This window comes from Leptopilina boulardi, unplaced genomic scaffold, assembly GCF_019393585.1.
Source record: "Leptopilina boulardi isolate dan_hultmark-lab unplaced genomic scaffold, ZJU_Lbou_2.1 LbouV2_122, whole genome shotgun sequence".
NCBI classification, from domain to species: domain Eukaryota; kingdom Metazoa; phylum Arthropoda; class Insecta; order Hymenoptera; family Figitidae; genus Leptopilina; species Leptopilina boulardi.
The window spans coordinates 902,962-927,486 of NW_026137666.1; the positions used below are offsets into that span (position 1 = coordinate 902,962).

The 24,525-nt window shown below is 30.5% G+C and overlaps 2 protein-coding genes across 3 annotated transcripts in view; one reads left to right on the forward strand and one right to left on the reverse strand.

Moving 5' to 3' along the window:
- The window catches only part of LOC127287452 (G-protein coupled receptor Mth2-like), an 81,705-nt gene that overhangs the window by 42,783 nt on the left and 14,397 nt on the right, over positions 1–24,525 (forward strand). For both annotated transcript variants that reach the window (XM_051314403.1, XM_051314395.1), the window contains one exon: positions 9,631–9,796. In XM_051314403.1, coding sequence (XP_051170360.1) covers positions 9,631–9,796 — 166 coding nt within the window. The remainder of the gene's footprint in view (positions 1–9,630; positions 9,797–24,525) is intronic.
- Positions 1–24,525, reverse strand: part of LOC127287467 (beta carbonic anhydrase 1) — a 246,247-nt gene that overhangs the window by 40,907 nt on the left and 180,815 nt on the right. The gene's annotated exons all lie outside the window — the stretch shown is intronic.

Here is a 24,525-nt window from a genome sequence, read left to right on the forward strand (position 1 = left end):
TGAGATGTCCTCTTTTGTTATTTTCGAAATATTAGTTTAATAATTAATTAATGTTAATAAAAATTTATATATTTTTTATAAACGAATAACGGTATAGTAATTCTGACGTTACTAAATGAAAGTTGACAAAATTCCGAATCCAACGAGCCCTATATGAAGTACTTTGGGTTAGTGGATTGTTAATAAACAATTGGCTAACATGGCAATTGTTTATAAAAAATCCTTTAATCCAAAATAGTTCATATAGGGCTCGTTGGATGCGGAATTACGTCAGCTTTCAATTGGTATCTTCAGGATTGCAATAACTTTATTTAGTTGTGAAATATTTCATTTTTTATTAACATTTAATTAATTAATTAATTAATTAATATCTGGAAAATAAGAAAAAAGCACATCTCAATATTTTTTGTGGTGAAAATACACATTTTTAGCTTTTAAAAAAAAATAAATAAAAAAAATAAAAAGGACCGAACTTAAAAAAAAGTCAAAAAATAGTTTGATTTTCCAAAAAAGGGTCAAAATTTGAATTAAAAAAAAAATTTCACCGTTCGAAAGAGCAGGAAAAAACCTTTTCAAAACATGTAGGTCAAATTTTTTTTCATCTTTCTGTTTAAAAGTTACAAGCCTTCAAAAATCCACTGTTTAAAGTTTTCAAAAAAAATCAACCCCCTCCCTCTCCGACAGTTTTTGAAAAAACCTAACAATACTTCGTGGTTAAAGTATTTACCTTTAGGGCTAAACTATGTGCAAGATACAGCCCGATATGATTATTTTTTTTTCACTTAGTTCGCTACAGGAATTTTATCCCATATATAATGATCTTGAGTTAATATATTTTACATTTCTTAGAAGTCAATTAACTTCTTAGACGAATTCCATATTTTCTTGGACCAAGAACATTCATTCTTCTGACAATGTAAATAATTTTTTGATTTAAATCTTTACTTACTTGAACCAACATTACAAAGATTTAAATGAATCAAATGCAATAATTAATTTGACTACAAATATTCTTAGAACAAGAAAATATTTTACTCATACTCACAGAAGTCGATTAACTTTTTGATCGATTTCCATATTTTCTTGTAAAGAACATATGTTCTTGTTTCAAATATACTGCACCAAGTATAAATGGTTTTCTTGAAACAGTAGCATAATTGATTTGACCGTATTTATTCCCACAATTTTCGTGAACCAAGTAAAATTTTCTTGGTTCAATGCTATTTTTTTTAGTGTTGTCATTTTTACGATTTCTAAATTCATTTCCGATCATCACGTCTTACAAGGCTACGTAAATAAAAAAAGCTCCGTCCTTCTGGCCGCGTGATCCAGACTGTGGCCTTTGTACTTGATTAGCGCTCGGTTCTACGCTTATAAAATGTAAAGGAATGTGAACTTCACTTTAAAACATTGGAAGCGTATTCTTCGATAGTTAAGGGGTTAGTACCACATCTCAGTCACTTTTCTTAAACATTTTTTTTATTACAAATTTTATTTTATTTACTTCAAACTTTTTATACCTAAAAGAAGGGGTTTTAAACTATTCAAAAAAAATTTTTATTCCTTATTTATTACGGATTATCTTGCTGTCATAGCTGCCTGAAAATACCGCTACTTGTGATTAGCGGACACAATATCTCCAATTTAGGTCATAGAAAAATAAAATTTTTTATGTTTTCTTGAACCTAAGCTTGTCGCTATCTTCGGTACTACGATCAACTATTTTCAATGAAAAAATACAAAGTGGCCGACTTTTTTCATTTCTGACCTTGTTTTTTCAACTTAAATTGTTTAAAAAAATAATCCATAAAAATTTTAGCTTAATCGATGCAATAGTTTTTTTAGGATGTCCGACAGGTCCAAAAACATTGTTTTGGAAAAAGCAAATTTAAGAAAAAATGTCCTTTTTCTAAAAAGTAACTCCATACGTGTCAGGATACATTATATACATGAGCCATTTCATATGAGAATACGGGGTCATGTCTCGGATTTTTCTTAAAATTCAGTAAATTGTAGTGATAGTGGTGCTAAATAAGTGTAAAAATTTTGAATTTGAAATTTTTAATATTTTTCGAGATATTTACAATAACAAATTTCAGCAGTATTTTTTTGCTTTACTTATAACTTTTTTCCTACTAAAAATAGAGAAAAATGTTTTGAATGTTTTTTACGCGGAAGATCTTAAACTTTTAGAAAAAAATTATTTTTTTAAAAAAATATTAATTTTTAAACAATTTGTTTAAAAAAAAAATTTGTTTATAACTTTTAAACATGTTCTCCCTCATTTAGAAGCGCGAAAAAAATCATGAATATTGTTTAAGTCATAAGAAATTGATGGTTAAATTTTTGAGATGGTATTATTTTTTGTTTTCGAGATATTAATTAATTAACTAACAAAAGTTAATAAATATTGAAATATTTTACGAACAAATAAAATTAGAGTAATTTTAAAAACACCATTAGAATTTTTATCAAAATCCGCATCCAACGAGACCTATATGAACTATTTCTAATAAACGGGTGTTAAATTAATAATTAATAATAAAAATTATTTAAATAATTAATAACATTTGAAGAAATGAAGATAAATCGTCAATTCTTTTTTTATTTGGAAGATCATCTAATTCTGTGTTAAATAAAACCAGTGTAAATAACATTTTTAACAAATTTAAATTATTAACAGATGCTTATTGAAAATCGATGTTTCAGCACCCCACGACACAAATTGGAGGAGGCTGTCTACCTACTCGGCATGGTATTTTTCAGTCATATAGTTTATATAAGCCTCGTTGGATGCGGATTTTGATAAGCATTCTAATGGTGTTTTTAAAATTACTCTAATTTTATTTGTTCGTAAAATATTTAATTTTTTATTACCTTTTGTTAGTTAATTAATTAATATCTCGAAAAGAAAAAATAATGCCATCTCAAAAATTTAACCAACGATTTATTATGACTTAAACAATATTCATGACTTTTTTCGCGTTTCTAAATGAGGGAGAACATGTTTAAAAGTTATAAACAAATTTTATTTTTTAAACAAATTGTTTAAAAATTAATATTTTTTTAAAAAATAATTTTTTTCTAAAAGTTTAAGATCTTCTGCGTAAAAAACATTTACAACATTTTTCTCTATTTTTAGTAGGAAAAAAGTTATAAGTAAAGCAAAAAAATATTGCTCAAATTTGTTATTGCAAATATCTCGAAAAATATTCAAAATTTCAAATTCAAAATTTGTACATTTATTTAGCACCACTATCCCTACAATTTACCGAATTTTGAAAAAAATCAGAGATATGACCCCGTATTCTCATATGAAATGCCTCACATGTATATATGCTTTATATACATATTTATATAAGGGAGAGTCGGTAGTGGCGAGACACGTTTTGTTTTTTTCGAGGGGCCGTTCACTCTCGAATCAGTAGTTTTTAATGCTTGAAATCAACATTTAGATAACTCTACATAATTCACATTTTAATGAAATCATGTTCTTATTTCTGAAATAAGAATAATTGAATGCGAATCATTTTTATATATTAGAATCATTTAGATTAAAAAGGAATCACTGTGTGAAGAAAATTTAAGTATGCTTAAGAAGTGAATCAAGCTGTTTAATCTGGGAATCAAGCCACTAAGGTGCGAGTCACCACGTTTTGAAGCGAATCAGTTTATTTACGAAGCGAGTCAAGGCAAGCAAAAAGTAATCACATCGCCAATGTAAGATATAGACGAGTTAGGGTGCAGTCCCATGTGAGCAGAAAACCGAAAGCAGAAAACGCTTTTCATGAGAGTGTAAAGGACAGAAGATAGCGCGCTATCCTTCACACTCTCAAGAAAAGCGTTTTCTGCTTTTAGTAATTCTGCTCACATGCGACTGCACCCTTAAACGACAATGAAATCTATTGTGGACTTAGCCTTACATAGCATGCTTTATTTATATCTAAATAAATATAAACGTGTTTGTTTAATATCCTCCTATTTCATTATGTAAATTAAAAGACAGGAATAATTATTCAATTAAAATATTTGAAAAGAAAAACAAATTAAAAAATAGATTTAGACTGGTGGTTTAAATTGAAAATTATACCGTGGATGTCCCAGTTACCGTCCACCTAAGACCTAGTTTCCGTCCAGTTTAATTTTCAAAATAATATTTATAAAAAAATTATTATCATTTATTTGTTTACTTAAACTAATAAGTCGATTGCGTGCCAAAAGGAATAAATTATTGTTAAAAAATAATTTAAATTACTATACGAGATATTTGTAAAATGGACGGAAACTGGAACATGGACGGTAACTGGTACATCCACGGTAAATAAAATTTAACAGAATATAAAAAATTAAAAGATTATTTACAATTGGGTAATATTTTTAATTTAGAAAAATCATTAACTAAAATTAATAAATTTTTCAAATTATAATATAAAATCGCGAAATTGCCCTCAATTTATAGTTTTATTTTACATTAAAAAATTAATGTGTGAAATTATAAAAAAATGTATAAATTGATATAAATAATGCAGTTACTAATATGTAAATATAAATAAATAAAATATAACAATTATTTACATATTAATAATGTTTGTTATAATATATAAGGTAATTATAATAAAGAAATAAGAAAATTTATTTCTACACAAGTTATTATAAAATGACTCTGAATCGCAATGAATTACTGAGAATCAATTTAAATCACTGCGAATCAATGTGAATCTTTGCGAATAAATGTGAATCACTGCGAATCAATGTGAATCACTACGAATCAATGTGAATCACTGCTACTTATGGCGATTAGTGTTAAGCAGAGAGTAGAAACGCTTTTCGATACACATTTATTCTGGAATCATCAAACTAAAGTATGGATTGTTAAATAAACTTATTTATAACAGAAATCACTTGAAATAGCTAGTATTTTTTTGAAATCACTAAATAACTATTGAGGTGATTCGAGAGTGAACGGCCCCTCGGTTTTTTTGTTATAGCACTCACATTTTCAAGAACATCAAGTCTGTATATATATCCATGGACAGGTGTGACTCTATACTGCAAATTTAACTTATACAGTTACAGAACAGATATTGGAAAAAAAGTTATTGCCGATTTACGATAATGTCTCGCGACTACCGACATAAAAAATCGTCCGTAGTGACGAGACACTATCTTAAAATCAGAGTCTTTATCGTTCAAACGTAACAAAAACAAAGGAATCAAAGAGAAAGAGTATAATAATTGATGCCTTTAAATCATAATATTGTTTTATTCAATCATAAAAATACAGGCAAATATTTTTCTGATTGTGAGCCGCTAATCCATGTCACAGTTATTAAAAACAAATAAGCTTTTCTTCCTGTTCATCTTTTTCAATTTAAACTATAGTTATGAAAAATATTGTCGACAAAACGTACAAAAATTATATCAAATTCATTAGGACATGTACAATATTATTAGATATAAAAAAGCCACTGCCGACAACAAGTGTCTCGCCAATGCGGAAACAGCATTTTTCGGTAATGGCGATGTACAATCCTATGCATCGAACAATAATTCATAGTGCTCTGGAAATTTTGAAGGAAACTTAAATACTAAAGACTCAAAACATTTAACCCTTCAGAAAATTCCGGAAATTTTTATATATTATCACTTATACCGATGGGAAATAAAACTTTTAAAATATCTTGAAACTGTTATTAACAGTATAGCGATATTTCGTACATCAAAAACGTATGTATCATATGGAAAAGTTAAAGCACAATAAAACTTGACATTCAGACCAGAAGTGCCAGCACAGTCAGTTCAGCTGTCTGAAATATCCTAATGTCTCGCCACACCGGCTGTCTCGCCACTGCGGACAACGCCTTACATTTATATGTGTATTTTTATATTTATTTATATTTATATAGTTGTATAGGGGAGCGTGACAAACAATGAGACAGTTTATGCAGTAGGACACTTTAATTTTCTGAAAAACTACTTAAAGAAACTCGACCAAAATTTAAATGTAAACCATGTTTATGACATCACACTATCTCCAAAAATTATAGACACATTGATTCATTATTTACAAAGAAAATTGAAAAAAAACTGTTTTTGACGTACCAGAGTAAATTTTTTCTTGAAATACAATGCTGACTTTTATATAGATAGGACAGTTTTAAAAAAAAGTGTAATTGTTACTTCGTTTACTTATGTTTTTAAGTATAATATCCAATAATTTAAAATATTTTAAAATTTCACAAACAATTTTTATTTAAATAATTTGTTGCGATTGTTTAATTTAAACAGTGGGACATTCAACACTGGGACAGGCAAAAATTTAAGTTTATGAAACGTGGATTTTGGTAACAACGATTATAAGTAGTGTCAGCTATACGCATGCGCATTTATACTTACACAGCGACAAAAATTTGATTTTTTTATGCTAAAAAACAATAAAAAATTCAAAATTTATAATTAATAATTATTACAATTATTGTTCGACAACATTTAAAAAGTAACACTTAATAAGAGAACGACTATTCAAATTTTGCTCCAAATTGTTTTTAGGTTATGATCAAATTATGACGTATGATCAGCAGTACTGTAAACGTGAAAAAAATAGCAATTTTTTATATGAAACTTGACATCGTATTATAAAAATATAAAATATTATTAAATTATGAGTGTTTTGTAACATTTGTTAACGTTATTTAATGCAAAAAATATATGTTTACAAAGTATAAAGCAGAATATTATTATTGAAATAATTATTCGGTTCTTAATAATAGGTGTCCCACTGTTAAACACAAACCTTCAAAACAAGAAAAATGTATCAAGTTTCAAAAACTTCAAATTTTTTTATTTAATCACAATATAATCTTAATAGAATATGCGCATTGTATAGAAAAGAGTTCAAACTTTATGATAGGTAATACCAAAAAGTGTTCAAAAATATATAAAATTGACATATTAATTTGTCTTTGAAAGAAAAGTGTCCCACTGTTTGTCACTCTCCCCTATATATAAAAGCATACATTGTGCGGCGCGAAGAGTAAGCTCCGACCCGGCTGAAAAAACTTGTACAATAATATGTACAAGTTCTTGTATATGATCATTAATGAACTTGTACATTTTCTTGTACATGTTCTTATACCAGAATTTTTACAAGATCCTGGACGACCTGGACAAGAAAATATACTTGTACAAGAAAATGTACATGTTCTTGTAGATTTTTTTTAGTGTAGGTTTCATGTACATTTTCTTGTACCAGATGTGGAACATGTTCTTGTACATGTTCACTTATGTTTTTTAAATTAAAAATGAAAAACTTTAAAGGCTGCGCAGTAGTTTTCTTATGCCTTTACAGCTGCGCAATGATTTTTAGCATTCATAAGAGAAAAGTCTTAATAATTATAAATTATTAAAACATTTTTAAACAAATGTTCTTGTACAAGAACATAAAGGTGTTCATGTAAAAGTACTTGTACAAGTTCTAATACAAGAACATGTCTCAATTCCGGATGCTGAACTTGTTCAAGAACATTACTTGAACATGTACAAGAAATTGTACAAGTTCATTAATGAACATGTACGAGAACTTGTACATTTTCTTGTACAAGTTTTTTCAACCGGGGAAAGCGCTTGACTTTTACATTGAGCCCCGTTTTTTGATATGAGGAGCCGGATCGTGTAACTCGATTTGCGCTCGGGCCGGTCGCTCTGGAGCCAGTCAAGACGGTCAGAACAGATAAAAAATAAAATTCGGAATTTTCAATTTTGAAAATTACTGCCATATAGAGAATAAAAATGCGCATCTTTTTCGTTAATGAAATTTTTTTGTAGGATTATTATTTTTAATAATAATGGAAAAAAACTGCAAATTTTTTATTCTCGAATTTAATTAATTTTCAAAACATAAATCGTCACTGCTCGTACAAATCTTAGTGAAATTAATGGAAAATTGGTATACTTACGTATTTGGGTCTTCCAAAGACGATAAAAACATTTTAAAAAATTCATTGAAAAATTATTTGTTAATGTAAATAGAGACCTGTCGGTAAATACGTTTTCTCAACTTCGACGAGAAAAAGTATGCGGAGAACTTTCGAGTTAACAAAACTTCCAGTGAGACATTTGTTTATTAATATATAATGAAGTTTTTTGGAAATTTTCGTGCCGTTTCATGAACAACTTTAGAAGATATAAACATTTTCCGAAAATGGAATTTGCGCGTCAGCACCATCGCCACAGCAGACTTCGCAGTGAAAACTGATGCGATGGTGCTGACGCGCAAATTCCATTTTCGGAAAATGTTTATATTTTCTAAAGTAAACGTATTTACCGACAGGTCTCTAATTGCCTTCATAATAGTTTTTTTCCATTATTATTAAAAATAATAATCCTACAAAAAAATTTCATTAACGAAAAAGATGCGCATTTTTATTCTCTATATGGCAGTAATTTTCAAAATTGAAAATTCCGAATTTTATTTTTTATCTGTTCTGACCGTCTTGACTGGCTCCAGAGCGACCGGCCCGAGCGCAAATCGAGTTAAATCATTTTTTTGAAGAAAGATGTGGTACTAACCCCTTAAACTAACGATTTATACAATAAAAACAAGGAGGGGGTCGGGAGGGACCTTTATGTTTATTTCATAAACATTTTGCTTCCTCATTGTGTGAGCAAAAAATTTGTTTCCTCGTGGAGGAAGCTATGAATTTCTCTAATTCAATTAATTGATTTAAAACATTTCTAGTTAAAAACTAATTTAAATTCATTATATTTTTTGAAAAATTAAGAAAATTGTAATTCATTTTGGGTGTAACATATACTTTATATATATATATACGAATCGATTCGTTTCAATGCAAGGAATTCAATTATTTTATGTATTAACTTGAAATTAAAAAAAACAAAATTTTTCAGCTAAAATATGAATTTTTGATTTTTCAATTTTTATTAATTTTTAAAATTTAAATCAAATCTGTATTTTATATATACATATCAATTCGTTTTCATGCAGGGAGTAAAATTATTTCATATATAAACTTGAATTTTAATAAACACAACATTTTTAAGATAAAATGTGAATTTTTTATTTTTTAACTTTCATTAATTCTTTAAATTTCAATCAAATCTATACTTTATATATACTAATCAATTCGTCTTGACGTATAGAAGACGATTATATTATATATTACCTTAAGATTATCTATTTAAAAAATTTTCCAATTAAAAAAATTTTTTTGGAAAAAGACGATAAAATTTTTTTTGGGGGTATTTTTAAAAATCCTCTTGTCATTTTTGAGAGATTAATGTGATAAATAAGCCTACCAAATTTTACCCAAATCCATTAAAACCTGTAACAGATATCGTGTTCACAAAAACGATCCATACACACATACATCCGAAAAATGGATCAGAATCTCATATAACATGTTTCTGTATAGAGAAAAATTTGTTATCACCATTTTTAAAAATTTAATAAACGAAAAGACTACAAAGCTTCCTCCATGAGGAAGCAAAAATCGATTTTTTCAACCCCCTAATGTGGTTTCCCCAATAAGGTGACAATTTTGATAATATTGATAATAATTGTACATGATATTACCGGAAAAATTAATTTGTTTTAACATCTTTATTTTACAGAAGAATTAGCGAAAGGGATATATTTTTATTGTCCTATGGGAGTCACTGTCTTAACTAATATATGTCTGTTTATTTCAACGTCCATAAAAATTTCAAAGCACAAAAAGGATACAACATGTCACTTGAAAAGTAGCGAAAGTAGGAGACATGATGACAGCAAACAATGGTAAATATTTGTAATAAATTACATACATAATATGAAGTCATACTTTTTTAGTTACATTGCTATTATGAAGGCAATAACTATTATTATAAGCTTATAGCCCAGACAGCACAAAAACATGCAACAACCTTGCAGCATTATAAAAATTGCAAGTTTCCGAGCTTGCGCGGCAAGCTTCTAGCCAGATTGCCTCCAGTAACAAAATGTCCCACATTAGCAAGCTTGCAATGAAAGGTTGCTGCAAACTGTTAAAAAATGTTGCCGCAATCTTCCAATGAAAGGTTGCTGCAAGCTTTCTAAAAAAAATATTGCCGCAATCTTTCAATGAAAGATTGTTGCAACCTTGCAGTGAAAGCTTAATGTAAGCTTGTAATGAAAGGTTAATATGTGGTTATCACAAGCTTACAATATGCTTGCAGCAATCTTTCATTGCAAGATTGCGGCAACATTTATATATACATATATATATATTAAAACGTTTTAGCCTATTTTTATTATTATTAAAATTTATTAAGTCTTAATAATTGGATAATAATAATTATTATAAATTGAATTATACTAGCAAAATGTTATCTACACTTTGAGGTTAATTTTGAATTATATCAATTTTATAAGAGAATAATTTATTAGCGCCAGAATATTTTATAAAAAAAAAATATATAAAAGTTAATTATTTATTTATTTTAAATATTTACCAGACTAGTTCAGAAAAATGTTAGGAAAACTTCCTAGCAAACCGCGGAGAGGGGGAGGTAAGGAGAAAAACACATTAATTATTTCACTGAATTTAATTTAATTGTAATATTTATTTAAGTTCAAGATTCAATTTTATTATTAATTTATTACTTCTTTTTTTTAAATGACATATAACAAGTTTACTTAATGTATTCGGCCTATGGCACAACTTATAAGCATTATTCCGCTTGCCATGCGGTGAGCAAACATCACTTAATTATTTTCAAAACTTTATTTTTTATTTTATGCCAATCTGGCGAGAAATGGAAATTATAAGTCACTGGGACTCACCGTTAATTCGACGCCGTCCCCGCATTGCGCCTCGTCCAGACATGGTCAACTTGATATTTCTTTTTTTTACTTTTAAAAACTTTGGCGTGCTGCCTGATCCACCACCCAAGAAGCACGTAATATAACCTCAATATCAAGGTAATATTACATGTAAGATTCGTAATATAACGTTGTAATATTACAGTAATCTTACAGTGATCTTAAAATGTCCGCCTCAAGGTAATATTACCGGTAATGTTACTGTATTATTACGCGCTAATATTAAGGTAATATTAGAAGAGAATATTACAGTAATATTATGGGAACATTTCTTTACGAAAAAAATCTACCCATCCAGGGAATCGAACCCCGAACTCAAAGCACACGAGTCCAGAGTTTTACCAACAAGCCAAATTGACTTATAATATATTTACGTTTTTTATGCTTTATGAATAACTCAAATCAGTCTGTAATATTACTGTAATATTCCCGGTAATATTACCTTGAGGCGGATATTTTAAGATCACTGTAAGGTTACTGTAATATTACAGCGTTATATTACGAATCTCACGTGTAATATTACCTTGATATTGAGGATATATTACGTGCTTCTTGGGCATCAAAACGAGAATAATTAAATGGCTGAACTTTTACTCTAGTCGGCGTCACCTTTCACGCTTTCTTTTTGGTGGTGAGTCCCAGTGAAAGTAATTAATAACTTTCTATTTGTCGATAATCGATATATCACGCGTCGATAAATTTCATCGATGTCGCTGGTAAGGTAGATCGCAACTCTACCAGAGGGCGTAGTGGTGTCCTCTATTCAAAATGGTTGCCCCCATTATTGTGACAGGATCAAAACAATCAATATTCTTTTCGGCTTCCTGGTGCTCTTGAATATTCAGGAATCTCATCCAAATATGTGCACCAGGAAGTACTTCCCCTGCTGACTTCGTAATAGATGAGCGACCATGGATTTGGATAACATGAAAACATTTTTTGGAACGCGAGTATACAAATTTTATTTATCAAAATAATGCGAGAGTGATTCGACGAGTTCACAGGTTTAGTCTATTATTTTACTTTAATTTTATTATTACATTCAAATAATTATTTATTTTGTCTAATTTTTTATTTTATTTATTTTAGGAAAAAGGAATATTCCAATTTTGATGGGGTGATAAATTAAATAACTATTAATTATTGTGTGTGGCAAAATGCCACGTCACAATATATATATATATATATATATATATATATATGTATATCTACTCTTATACGTGTCCATGGTAGTAGATCGGTTAACGTTCTCGACTTGCGTGCGTAAAATCAGGTTTCGAATCCCCATACCCCCCAAGATTGCATCCAATAGGTGGCGCTCACTTCAGTCTGTGTTATTAACATTTTTTACCGAATGTTTTTCCGACCGACTTAGTTTACCCGATACCCAATAGGTGGCGCTCACCTTTATTATTAACTTTGTATTTTTAGATATTATTTTTTCTTAAGGCCATGTGGGCAAAGGACGTTTTTTTGTGGTTTGAAAGTTACTCTGAAATAAAAAATGATTTTGGGTTAAAATTTTGGAGAAATGATTTTGTTTGGTACAAAGAATCTCGCTGTTCTACTCATTTACCATAACTTAACGCAAAAATATTAAAAAAAAGCAATAAATAGTAAAATAATGTATTTAATCGTAGTTCATTCAGCTGCCACTCGCTCGAATTGGCGCTGTTTACTGGAGCACTAACACACTAAAGCAACGTCTGTGTATGCGCCGCCATCTTTGTTTTCATTTTCGTTTAAAAATGCCACTTTTTAAACATCATTTTTTAATAATTTTACTCAAAATTATGCATTTTTCGGAGAAAAGCGAGATTCTTTGTACCCTAATGTATCATCCCTCAAAATTTTAGACAAAAATCTTTTCTCATTTTAGAGTGAAATGTATACTACCAAAACACATTTTCCCATACTAAGTCACGTGGGAGGTTCCCACATGCCGTTAAAATAATTATTTTAAATTTATTTCCGTGCGACAGTGCTGCGCTCTTTACATCATGGTAAAATTCTCGCTCGGTCGATAGTTGGTAACTGGTCGACCGAGCGTGCGAGCTAGTTGTGTACGGTGCCGCGCAAGTAGTACCCCCACCCGGCGGCTGCGCGCCGCTCCGTGCCTGCGGTAGTTGTGGGGTACTGCCTTTAAGAGTCGGACTGCTCTCGTGGATCCACATAATCTGTTCTAGATGAGTCACCAGGGCAGTCGCAAAATGGAAGGATGTTATTGCTGGCAGTGTATTGAGGAGCAATTGAGAAATGTAAGTACATAATAATTACTCATTAAATATAATATTATATTATATATTATAATATAATATATAATATAAAATATAATATATTTTCCCACAATGATGAAATGAAGCAATTAAAAGAAATATCTAAAAGCCTGACAAATTTTCCAAGTGTAACACTTCAAATCTCAAAAGTTATAAAAAAGGCAATTCTAGGCAACGATAATTATTCATATTATTATATTAAGACTTTTATTTCTAAATTTAAACCTTAAATTTTTTTATAATTAATAATTATAAACTAAAGAAAACATAATAATAATAAAGATAAAAAGGAGACATTTATTTCCAATTTCTATCTTTACAAAAAATCAAGAAAATAATTCAACTTTATCCAATAATAATAAACTATTTACTTTTCTTTTTTATATTAATAATTAAATATTTATTGCATTTATATTTATTATCTTTTTCATAGGATTAAAAGTTTCTATTAGACATTGTCTAAAATGGGAAAAAAAATTTAATTAAAAAAATTTTGAAGATATAACCTCGAAAATAGAATTTTTGTTCTCACGCAAGGGTTAACTAAAAAATGTATACGGCATTTTTTGTGAGTTAAAGAGTTTTTCAAGAAATGAAAATTTAAATCAATTTAATTAAAAAATTATTAATTAATTTAATTAAAAAAATTTATCAATTTTTAAATTTAGGTTGGTAAATAATATCCTAATTTTAAATCTTATGCAATTATTATTTTTATTCTTGCAATAAGATTAATTTTCTTAATTTTTATTTATTAAATTAAATTAAAAAAATTTATTTCCTTTCTAAATTATTTTAACATTAAACTAGATAATTTATTTTTAAAGTTGTTATTTATTAAATTAATAAGTTATTTACAATATTAAAGTATAATTTTTTTCGTCACTAGTTAATTATTTTATTTGAAACTAACAGTTGGCAAACATAAAGTTAGAGAATTGATTCCACCTTCATATTGTATTTGTTTGCTACGTAGATAAAATATTTTAGGAAATTGACATGAATTCTATGTCAATGTCCTTGTCTAGAGGGGTTATGTTTATATTTTCTTCTAAATTACCATCTTGCAGTTTAAGCTTTGAAGAAATTGTCAACGGTAATTTATTTTGGTCATGATTTGGAACAAATTTAACTAAAAATATGTAAGTTTTTAATTCTAAATAACGAAAAGCGCTACATAGCGACTGGCGCTATTAGTAATCCCACTGCTGGAATAATATCTTCGACAAAGTGCAACATACTTTCATGATATGCATGTAGTAATTGATTCATTATTGATTCATTGTTGATTTAACATTAAATAACGTAAAATTACAACGTGCATATCATGAAAGTATGTTGCACTCTGTGTAAGATCTTATTCCAGGACTAGAGATCTACAATAATGTTTAAAATATATTTTATTAAACATTTACATTATAGAGAGTATTAAATTCACTTTGTGATAATTGTTTCAAATTATTTCTACTTGTTTCAATTTTGAGATTAATATTTAAATTTGGCATTGTCAATGTTTATTATTAGAATAAATTTTGATTTAAGTTGTAAATTTGCTTTCTCTTCCCAAGTATTGTGACAGTTATCAAAGCCAAGCCATTTGACGAGAACTTTATTTCCACGTGTCTTGAGAATTTTTTCAACCAGATAAATATCTGGATATTTTACTTTAAGAAGTTCCTCTGCATAGAATCCTCCACTAATGGGTTGATCTTGATAGTCTTTGAGTTTATAAGTTATAAGTTTAGTTGACAAGACTTGATCTATTGTGAATATTTCTGTTGTCCAATTGGGAGTGTAACCTTTCTCAAACACGCTTTTATACTTGCTGACTCGAACTTTATCACCAATTTTAAACTATGCTTTCTTTAAAAGTATTTTTCTTAGCTTCAAAAATCGTTCTTTCAAAATCTCAACATCTTCTGCAGTAACATCTTTCGGCATCATTCCAATAGTCCGATGTTTAGTGTTATTATAATTGGAAATGAGATTAGGTAATATATCATACCATTTATAATTTCCACGTAGACTGAATTGCATCCACATTTTTCGTTTTAGAGTTCGATTAAATCGTTCAACAATAGATGCTTTCAAATTACTGAATGTTGAGTAGAAATTAATTTTATACTTTTTCATTAAAGCTTCAAACTGAGAATTATAGAATAGTTCATTAAAATACTCTTTTTTCAAACAATAATAACAAACATGTAAAATATAACATGAAAAGTCATTTTCGTACAAGTTTATAACCTTTAAGTAGTGTCAACCTACCCTGGCGGATCTCGAAATCGGAATTCGTTGTACATTCGCTACACATTGGTTAAACATTAAGTTGGAGTGAAAATTGTGTAGAAACTGAGTGAAAACTGTGGAAAAGTGTAATTGAATTGAATAATAAAAGTATTTAGTGATAGATTTGTGCTGTATTTGTGATAAATTAACGTGTTATTATTAAATAAATAAAGTTTAAAGTGTAAAATGTTCGCGTAAGTGAGTTTGACAGGCTAAGGCATTTTCTAGTGACATCCAAATTGATAGTCGATAAAGAAGTTGAGCCGCCGACTTTGCACGGTAGGTGGCAGCATTCATACTTTCTCCTTTTTAAAAATTCTCTTTTTCAATTGTAAATAGAAAAATTAATTAATTAATAAGTTATATAGTTTCAATGTTGTCATTTTTTTTAACAATTGAATTTTTGAAAATTGTTTAATGAGATAAATTAAACTTGTATAATCGATGCAAATTGTTGTTTTTTAATTAAATTCAATTAAATTAATTTAATCATAATTTTAATAAAGAAAACTTTTTTTATCTTTCTTTATTTTATTATTATTTATTTTTAATGTAAATGTAATTAAAAAAAAAGATTTATTTAAAAGTATTTTAAAAACAATAATTTGCATCGATTATAAAAGTTTAATTTATCTCTTAAACAATTTTCAAAAATTCAATTGTTAAAAAAAATGACAACATAGAAACTATAAAACTTATTAATTAATTAATTTTTCTATTTACAATTGAAAAAAAGGATTTTTAAAAAGGAGAAAGTATGAATGTTGCCACCTACCTACCGTGCAAAGTCTTTACCAATGACTACGAAGCCATATTTATCAGAGTTCCAGCATGTTGAACAAAGTTCACAAAATTTGGTAAATGTCATGTCTGTATTAACATGATCATCATACACATGTTTTCAATTTGTTTCTTCCACAACCACTATGAAAGCCTATGTTTCTCACACACCCAATAAATTAATTTATGCTGAAAAGGCTGACTATCCTGAATTCGATGAAGATCTTAGAATAACCAATGCGAATGGTTATTTTGATGTAAATTATTATTTAATTAATAATAATTATTATTATACTATTATATTATAATATATAATATAATATATAATAATATTATAATATATAATATAATATATAATAATATTTTAATAATTATAATAATAATTAATTAAAATTTATTGAAAAGACCCTCTTATATCTATGAGCTTCAGATCGTGGGATATGTATGAATACCCATTGTTACCTACAACTCAAAAACATGTTTGGACTGTAAAAACTTCAACGCAGGTTGAGAAACCTCGATATGTAATCCTTGGATTACAAATAAATCGAAAAGATCATCCTGGAAGATATGCAAATATTTTTGATAGCTGTAATCTCATAAATGTAAAACTTTTCTTAAATTCACAATACTATCCTTATTGTAATTTAAATTTGAATTTTAATCAAAATCAATTTTCAATTCTCTATGAGATGTATTGTAATTTTCAATCATCATACTATGGTAAAGATCCTGAGCCTTTACTGTTCAGGAATGAATTTAAAGATTATGCACCATTAGTTGTCATAGATTGTTCCAAGCAAAATTAATTTCTTAAACAAGCTTCTGTGGATGTGAAACTTGAATTTGAATCTAGTGAAAATTTCCCAGACAATACAGCAGCTTATTGTTTAATTAATCATGATCAAATTATTCAATACACACCCATCAGTAATGTTGTGAAGAAAGTATCGTAAAGGGTAGGGGTAAAAGTGAGTAGTGGCGGTAATGGTAAAAGAGTGGGGATAAGAGTATACATACAGCAACTCTTAGAGGCTAAAGTCATTCATCTGTTATAGATACCATGGCGTACGTTGTTGATTTCTAGTGCTTCAAAAGACCTTATAACAAGTTTATCATAAAAGAGATAGCAATCATCCCACTTCAAGAAGATGTTCATCCATTGGTGTTCCTCTTCGAGCAGCCATATGCCTGGAGCCGCCTACAGAGGAGATACAAGAGTCAAAATCGATGGACTGCATTTAATTATCATGGTATTGGTTGAAATGCTGGTGACATACTGTCAAGTTAGTTTTTTAGGATGGGTATTTTAACATAATAAAGTGTGAAATTACAAAAGTAAACGATAAATTCTTTGAACGAAATAGTGACTTTATTAGAACGATCTAAAGCGAACAGCTCGATGCTGAGAACTGAGGATTTTTTCGGCGCATGACAAATGAGAGCGCATTTCTTGAATTACGCCACCTATATTATAAAATCTTGATTTAATTACCGCGTATTTTTAAAAACAATATTAATTCGTTAATGTGACATCCTCCCACCATTGAGATGGTTTGAATAAACAAAGTATTATTACATCTCAATCAATATAACTATTTAAATCGAATACAATGCAATGAAAATTTTCTTCAATTATAAGTGAGTCTATCGGGTTTTCTTATTTTTCTTCCACTCCTCGTAGTTACAACCTTAGGAACGGAGTTCGTTGTTTTTTCAATTTCACAAATTGTTTCATCAATTTTGTCATTTTCCTGAGTTTGTATAATTTCTTTATATTTGTCGATTACAATTTCGTCGTTAGATATGTCCGAATCGTTAAATTTTAATTCTAAAGGATGAATCCTTTGAATTGGTCTTGTCAATTCACCGTTAGAAGTGGCCAAGCGAACAACTCGAATTTCGCCATCTTTACCCGTAATTACTTTCTTAACTTTAGCTAAAGGCCAATCTATTCGTTTTTTATCGTCTACTTCAATCAATACAATATCATTCTCAGTCACACTTCTTGTATTCTTTATTTTACAATTTTTAATTACAAGTGAGCCTAAATACTCATTTCGAAATCTGCTACGAAGTGCTTCTTTAACCTTTTAACGATACATGTACTTTCTGTCTAATTGACAATTTTCTATTTGATCTAAATCTACGACGCCAATTTCCTTGATTTCTTGTAGAAACATAGATGGAGAAAGCGGGACCACTTCATGATCATTTTCGGACAAAAATGTAATTGGACGCGAATTAATGACGGCTTCAGAGTCTAGTAAAACCGTCAACATTTCTTCATAGTTTAAACATGATCTTTTTAAAGTACGTCTCAATAATCTTTTTAATATCCCGTTCATGCGTTCCCAAAATCCGCCCCACCAAGCTGCAGCAGGGGGATTGAAAATCCACTGAATCTGTCTCATTGCTCTAGTCTGGGCCAGCTTTGTAAAATCTATGCGTTTCAACGAATTATTTATGCCAACGAAATTCGTTCCATTGTCGCTATAGATAATGGAGGGTCTACCGCGTCTTGCGATATGTCGTCTCAAAGCTAACAGGAATGAGGCTGTAGACAATGAAGTAACTAATTCGAGGTGTACAGCTCTAAAAATCGCGCAAGTAAATAGACAAATCCATGCTTTTTGACCTCCTTTAAGATAAATAGGACCCGTAAGATCAACTCCTAATATTTCAAAAACGGCAGCGTCCCTAACACGATTTTGAGGCAAAGGTGCAGGAATTGTTTGCAAGGGTTTCGAGTCGTGTCTTTGGCAGTCTACGCAGCGGCGAATAATTATTCGAATAATTTTTCTTCCGCCTAGAATCCAAAATTTTTCTCTAAGACTGTTCATTAAGATTTCTACACCCGCGTGATTTAATTCCTTGTGTTTTTCTTCAATAATCATTTTAGTAATCTCGTGATTACCTGGTAAAACTACTGGACAGCGAAAGTTGAATAAATCTTTGCGCAAAACCATTTTAGTTTTTATTCTAATCCATCCCTGAAAGGCACGAATTGCTTGACTCGCTCATCCTCGATGCCTGTGAAAGTTTCTTGTTGAATTAATTTTATTATCAAATTTTCCGCGTTTTGTATTTCGTGAAAGGTCAAATCTTGCGTTATTCGCGATTCTTTCGTACTCCTACAATTTTTCGCAAATCTGAAAATCCATGCTACCACGCGTTTGAGTTTAAAAAAGTCAGAGCATTCTTTTATTAAACCGGAAGTATCTGTTGTTTCAGAATTTTTCAAAGTAGACATTAATACCGTATTTCTTTTTGTTTTGTCTGTACTACTCTTTTTTAGCTCATTCGTTATTTCTGATTCATCGCAAATCGATTCAAATTTCGGCTAGTCCTGATTTTTCAAATACAACCACGTCGGACCCTCCCACCAATTTGACGAAATCAGTTGATCGATATTGCATCCTCTAGACGGTAAATCTGCCGGATTGGAATTACCTGGCACGTGATTCCATTGATCGGGATTTGAACGATTACGGATTTCTTGGACGCGATTCCAAACAAAGGTTCCCCAATTACAATCCCGACGAATCCAGGCAATGACAGTTGAGGAGTCTGACCAATAAAAAACTTTTATTTTATTCACGTCTATTGAATCGACGGAGCTTAAAATGGATTCCGTTAAACGTATACCGATTGTTGCCGCTAAGAGTTCGAGACGCGGAATACTTTGTCGCGTTTCTGAGTTATTTTTCTTTAGTGGAGCTACTCTCGTTTTAGCTTGAATAAAATTTACGCGGATCCCCGATTCATTTTCGATTCTAATGAATACTACAGCGGCATAAGCGATTTGACTAGCATCGCAAAACGTATGTATGCTAATATCGTCGTCTGTATTTATATCTCCAAAAATGACCCGGGGTATTTTTACTTCGCTTAAATTTTTTAAATTGTCTACCCATTTTAAAAATCGAAATTTCACGTTTTCATCTACTTCGTCGTCCCATGCTAAATTCTGAGCCCACGTCTCCTGAAGTAAAATTCTTGGGCATAACATAAATAGGACAAACCATTCCCAATGGATCGAATATTCGATGAGCAGACGAAAGTATTTTTCTTTTAGTGATTTTTGCATCACAACACTGGTCCAGGGCAGACAGATTCAGCGAAAAACAGTCATCCTCTTTATTCCAGATCAATCCCAGAACTACAGCTTGGCTTTGGGGCGAGTTATCGTGATTATACTCCCACCCTCGAAGATCGAACCCAGCTTCCTCCATCACAGCTCTAGAATCGAGAATGAAATTCGTTAATTCTTCAGTTGAATTGATACTTGCTAAACAATTGTCAACATAAAAACTTTTTTTGAGTTTAGCAATATTTTCTTTACTGTACTTTGTTATTGATCCATCAAGTAAACCGTCTAAAGTTTTTTGTAAATGCTCATTTATTACGACATTTAAAATAAAACAACTCGAATTGACACCAAAAACTACTCGACGATGACGTAAAATTACAGTTTCTCCATTGTCTGATAACCATAAAAATCTTAAGGAATCTCTGTCTCTAGGATCAATACTAATTTGCAAGAAAGCTTTCTTAATGTCTGAAACGATACCAATCTTACCTTGACGAAAGCGTAATAAATTAGATGTTACCATTTCGATGAGGTTGGGACCTCTCTCCAAACATTCGTTGAGCGACGGTGATGACTTATCCTTGGCTGAACCATCGAATACTGGTCTCAATTTGGTTGTACTATTTTCCTTCAATACGTGTCGATGTTGTAAATAACGACCCCATTGATCTTCTTCTTCCTTTGGAACGTACTCGATTATGCCTTCCTGCATCCAGTCATCTAATACTGCATCGTAGGCCTCGTACAGTTCCTCGGACTTCAATTTTTTCACCGTGGATTGGAGACGTCTCATAGCCATGTCCTTGTTGTCTTTTAGTTCAGGATGATTTGGTAACCACGGCAATTCAACTTCGTAACGGCCTTCTTCATTCATTTTTAGCGTTTTCAGGAGCTCTTGGGTAACCTCTTCTTCGAGTTGACCTTGTGTTTTTAATTCAATCGGGTCTTTTATCCCCAGAACTTCCAAAGACCATAAATCACTGATATTATCATTTTTCACGAATAGGGTGGTTGCAAGTAAAATAGGATTCTCTCGTTCAATATCATTTTGCGGAACTTCGCCCATCAATGTCCACCCAAGAACGGTTTCCACTGCGACTAAACCACAATCGAGAAGTTTTCGTTGACCGGTTAACAATCTGCCAGCAAAATCAGCTCCAATCAACAACGCAACAGAATTATCATTAGTTTCGAAATCACTGATTTTAATGTTCAATTTTTTAAGTTCTTGAATCCAAATACCGTTTTTTACCGAGGGTACGTGATTACAAATCACGTTCTGATCAAGAGCGACGAAATTAAACGAATTTTTGTCATTTAAACTTTCCAAACGAACGTTGTATTTTTTATGCGTAACCGTACCGGAATTTTTACCACCGAATAAAGAATGTATCATTAGCTGTTCCGAAATAGGCTCATAACCTATCAGTTTACACATTTCTTTTGTGATATATGATTTCTGAGACCCGGTATCTATTACAACGCGCACAGAAATATTTTTATTTTCGTTGCACAATTTGACTTTTAGAGTTTGCATGAAGACTTCAGGATCATTGCTCTGATTAGCCAAAATGCAATCATTTTTAACCGATGTAGAATCATCTGTAACATTCTTCGTTTCGAGGTAAGGACACATTATTAAAACATGTCGACGAGAGCACCACTCACATTTCACCTTCGTAGTACACTGTCTGGACCCGTGTCCAAATTTTAGACAATTAAAGCAAGCGTGTTTACATTTGACGATTTCGCGTCTTTGTACAATTATCATTTTTTTAGCTTTTTCACAAGTAGCATTTTGATGATCGGTAGAGTCACAAAATAAACACGGTTGAATTTTGTCTTTTGTTGACAATAATCCCGTAGCCGAGGGAATGTTTTTATCATCACTGCGATTTTTTGATTTTTTATTTTTCGCGTTATCACTTTGCTCACTCGATTTTAAATCAAAACCCTTCACAGCCATTGAAATACGAACTTCGTTATGAACTTCGGCTTCGAGAAATTTGATAAGTTGCGTTAACCTATCTTCAGCATGTATTTCGGCATTTTCGGCATCTTGCGTAAGACTAGCATGCATGGCGCTGCTCTGTTGCCAAGCGCGAAGTAGTTCCTCTGGTAAGGAAGATTCCACTAGGGGAAATAACATGGCGGCGCACTTGTCGGAGGTAACACCGAGGGACTCTAGGGCCCGCAAATGAGATTCAATTTTATCATATAACGTGGAGAGTTGAATATCTTTTGCCGGTGTAATAGAATTCTTCAGTACCAATTGCAAAAGTTCTCTCACATAAACTTCTATTTGCAGACTATCATTACCGAATCTATTTTTTAATCCAGATATTACTTTGTCGTAATTATCTCCCGTGGGGGGATAACTTTTCACTAAACATGCGGCTCGTGAACTCGGAATCATCGCCTGTATTAAATATTGGAATTTGTCCTCCTTGGATAAATTCGAATCTTCATGGATTTTCTTGAATAAGCTCCAGAATTGAAGCCATTCCTTGATGTCGCCTCCAAATTTACACAACTCGATTTGTGGCAATCTGTAGGTTTTTCGACTTTCAGTTTGTGGCGTGGTTCCGTTGTGCGTCACAACAACGTCGGTCGGTGCATTTAAGCGTTGTTCCACGTTGAATCTTGCTGATAAGTATTTTCTCTTGTATTCATCAGCCTCTTCGACTTCTCTTTCGAGTGCTTCATCGGTTGTTTCTGGATCTTCTAATATATAGTCGATGAATTTTTCAGTCGTGGCGGACAATTGTGTCATTTTTTCTTCCAACATGTGAAAGGAAATTTTTAGACTTTGTGCGTTTATGTCCGCTTCAAGTCCTTGATTCAAAACGTTGAGTTCTCTTGTGAAACTTGCACGTTGCAGTTTTCTTTTCTTTTTTAGGTCGTCCATTTTGTTTCGCGTCGGAATATCGAACACTTTTCAACATAAATTATTTTCACACACAAATAACCCGTGTCCTGTCACGGTCGCCAAAATGTCAAGTTAGTTTTTTAGGATGGGTATTTTAACATAATAAAGGGTGAAATTACAAAAGTAAACGATAAATTCTTTGAACGAAATAGTGACTTTATTAGAACGATCTAAAGCGAACAGCTCGATGCTGACAACTGAAGATTTTTTCGGCGCATGACAAATGAGAGCGCATTTCTTTAATTACGCCACCTATATTATAAAATCTTGATTTAATTACCGCGTATTTTTAAAAACAATATTAATTCGTTAATGTGACACATACCTTCTGAAGATTTACAACCAATTCTGAAAGAAATATTAATAGGTACACTTACAGTTTATGTAAAAGGTTTAGAGAAACAAAAATGGTTAGAAAGCTATACACAAAATGTATTAAATTTAAATGATTTGAATTGTCCGTCGTTGGAAAAATTAGCCTTAAATCAATATACTCCATGTACAAATCGCACACACAATAATTTCCATTGTTCTGTAAAAAATGTATATAATATTTGAAAATGGTTACTACAACCATCCAATGTACCGACAAATATTCCTTTGGGTCACGATGAAGTTGATAATAATTCAACATTACAAGATTTTTATAATAATTGTGACCACTTTTTATTAAGTCCATAAATGTATATTTTTATTGCAAATAAATGTTTTTTTAAAATAATTAAAATTGTTTATATTTATTTATAAAAAAACCTAAAAATTAAACAATTTACAAATTTACACACGTCTGGACATGTTTAAACTTGTCTACAAATGTATTTGTGACGTCATAGAATCAAAATTAAACGCGCATGCGTACTATGAAAGTGGGCGTGGTTATTGAAATGATCGTGCGCAATTGGATAGAATAGGGTGGGGGCTTTAAGCAATTACGCATGCACGAGAAAAATTTTAGGTATAAATTTAGCGTGCATGAGCAATTTTGCTGATTCTGTTTCTATTTTCTTAGATATCGTCTAGTCTTTAAAGATGGATCTAAGTAAAATAAATTCTGTTGGGGAGGGGCTATTCACTCAGATCCAAGAGATCCAGTTGATCCAATTGATTATTTATTTATTTTATTGTGTGTTACATTAAATTCACTTTAAAGTATTAATTATAATATTTTTAATTTTTAATTAAAAATATTTCATATAAATAACCTTGGAAGTAACCTTAAAAAATAAAGAATTGAATGTTAATTAAATTTAATTTAAATAACCAACTTGCCATTAACTTTGTTTTTCCCTAAAAAATTTTA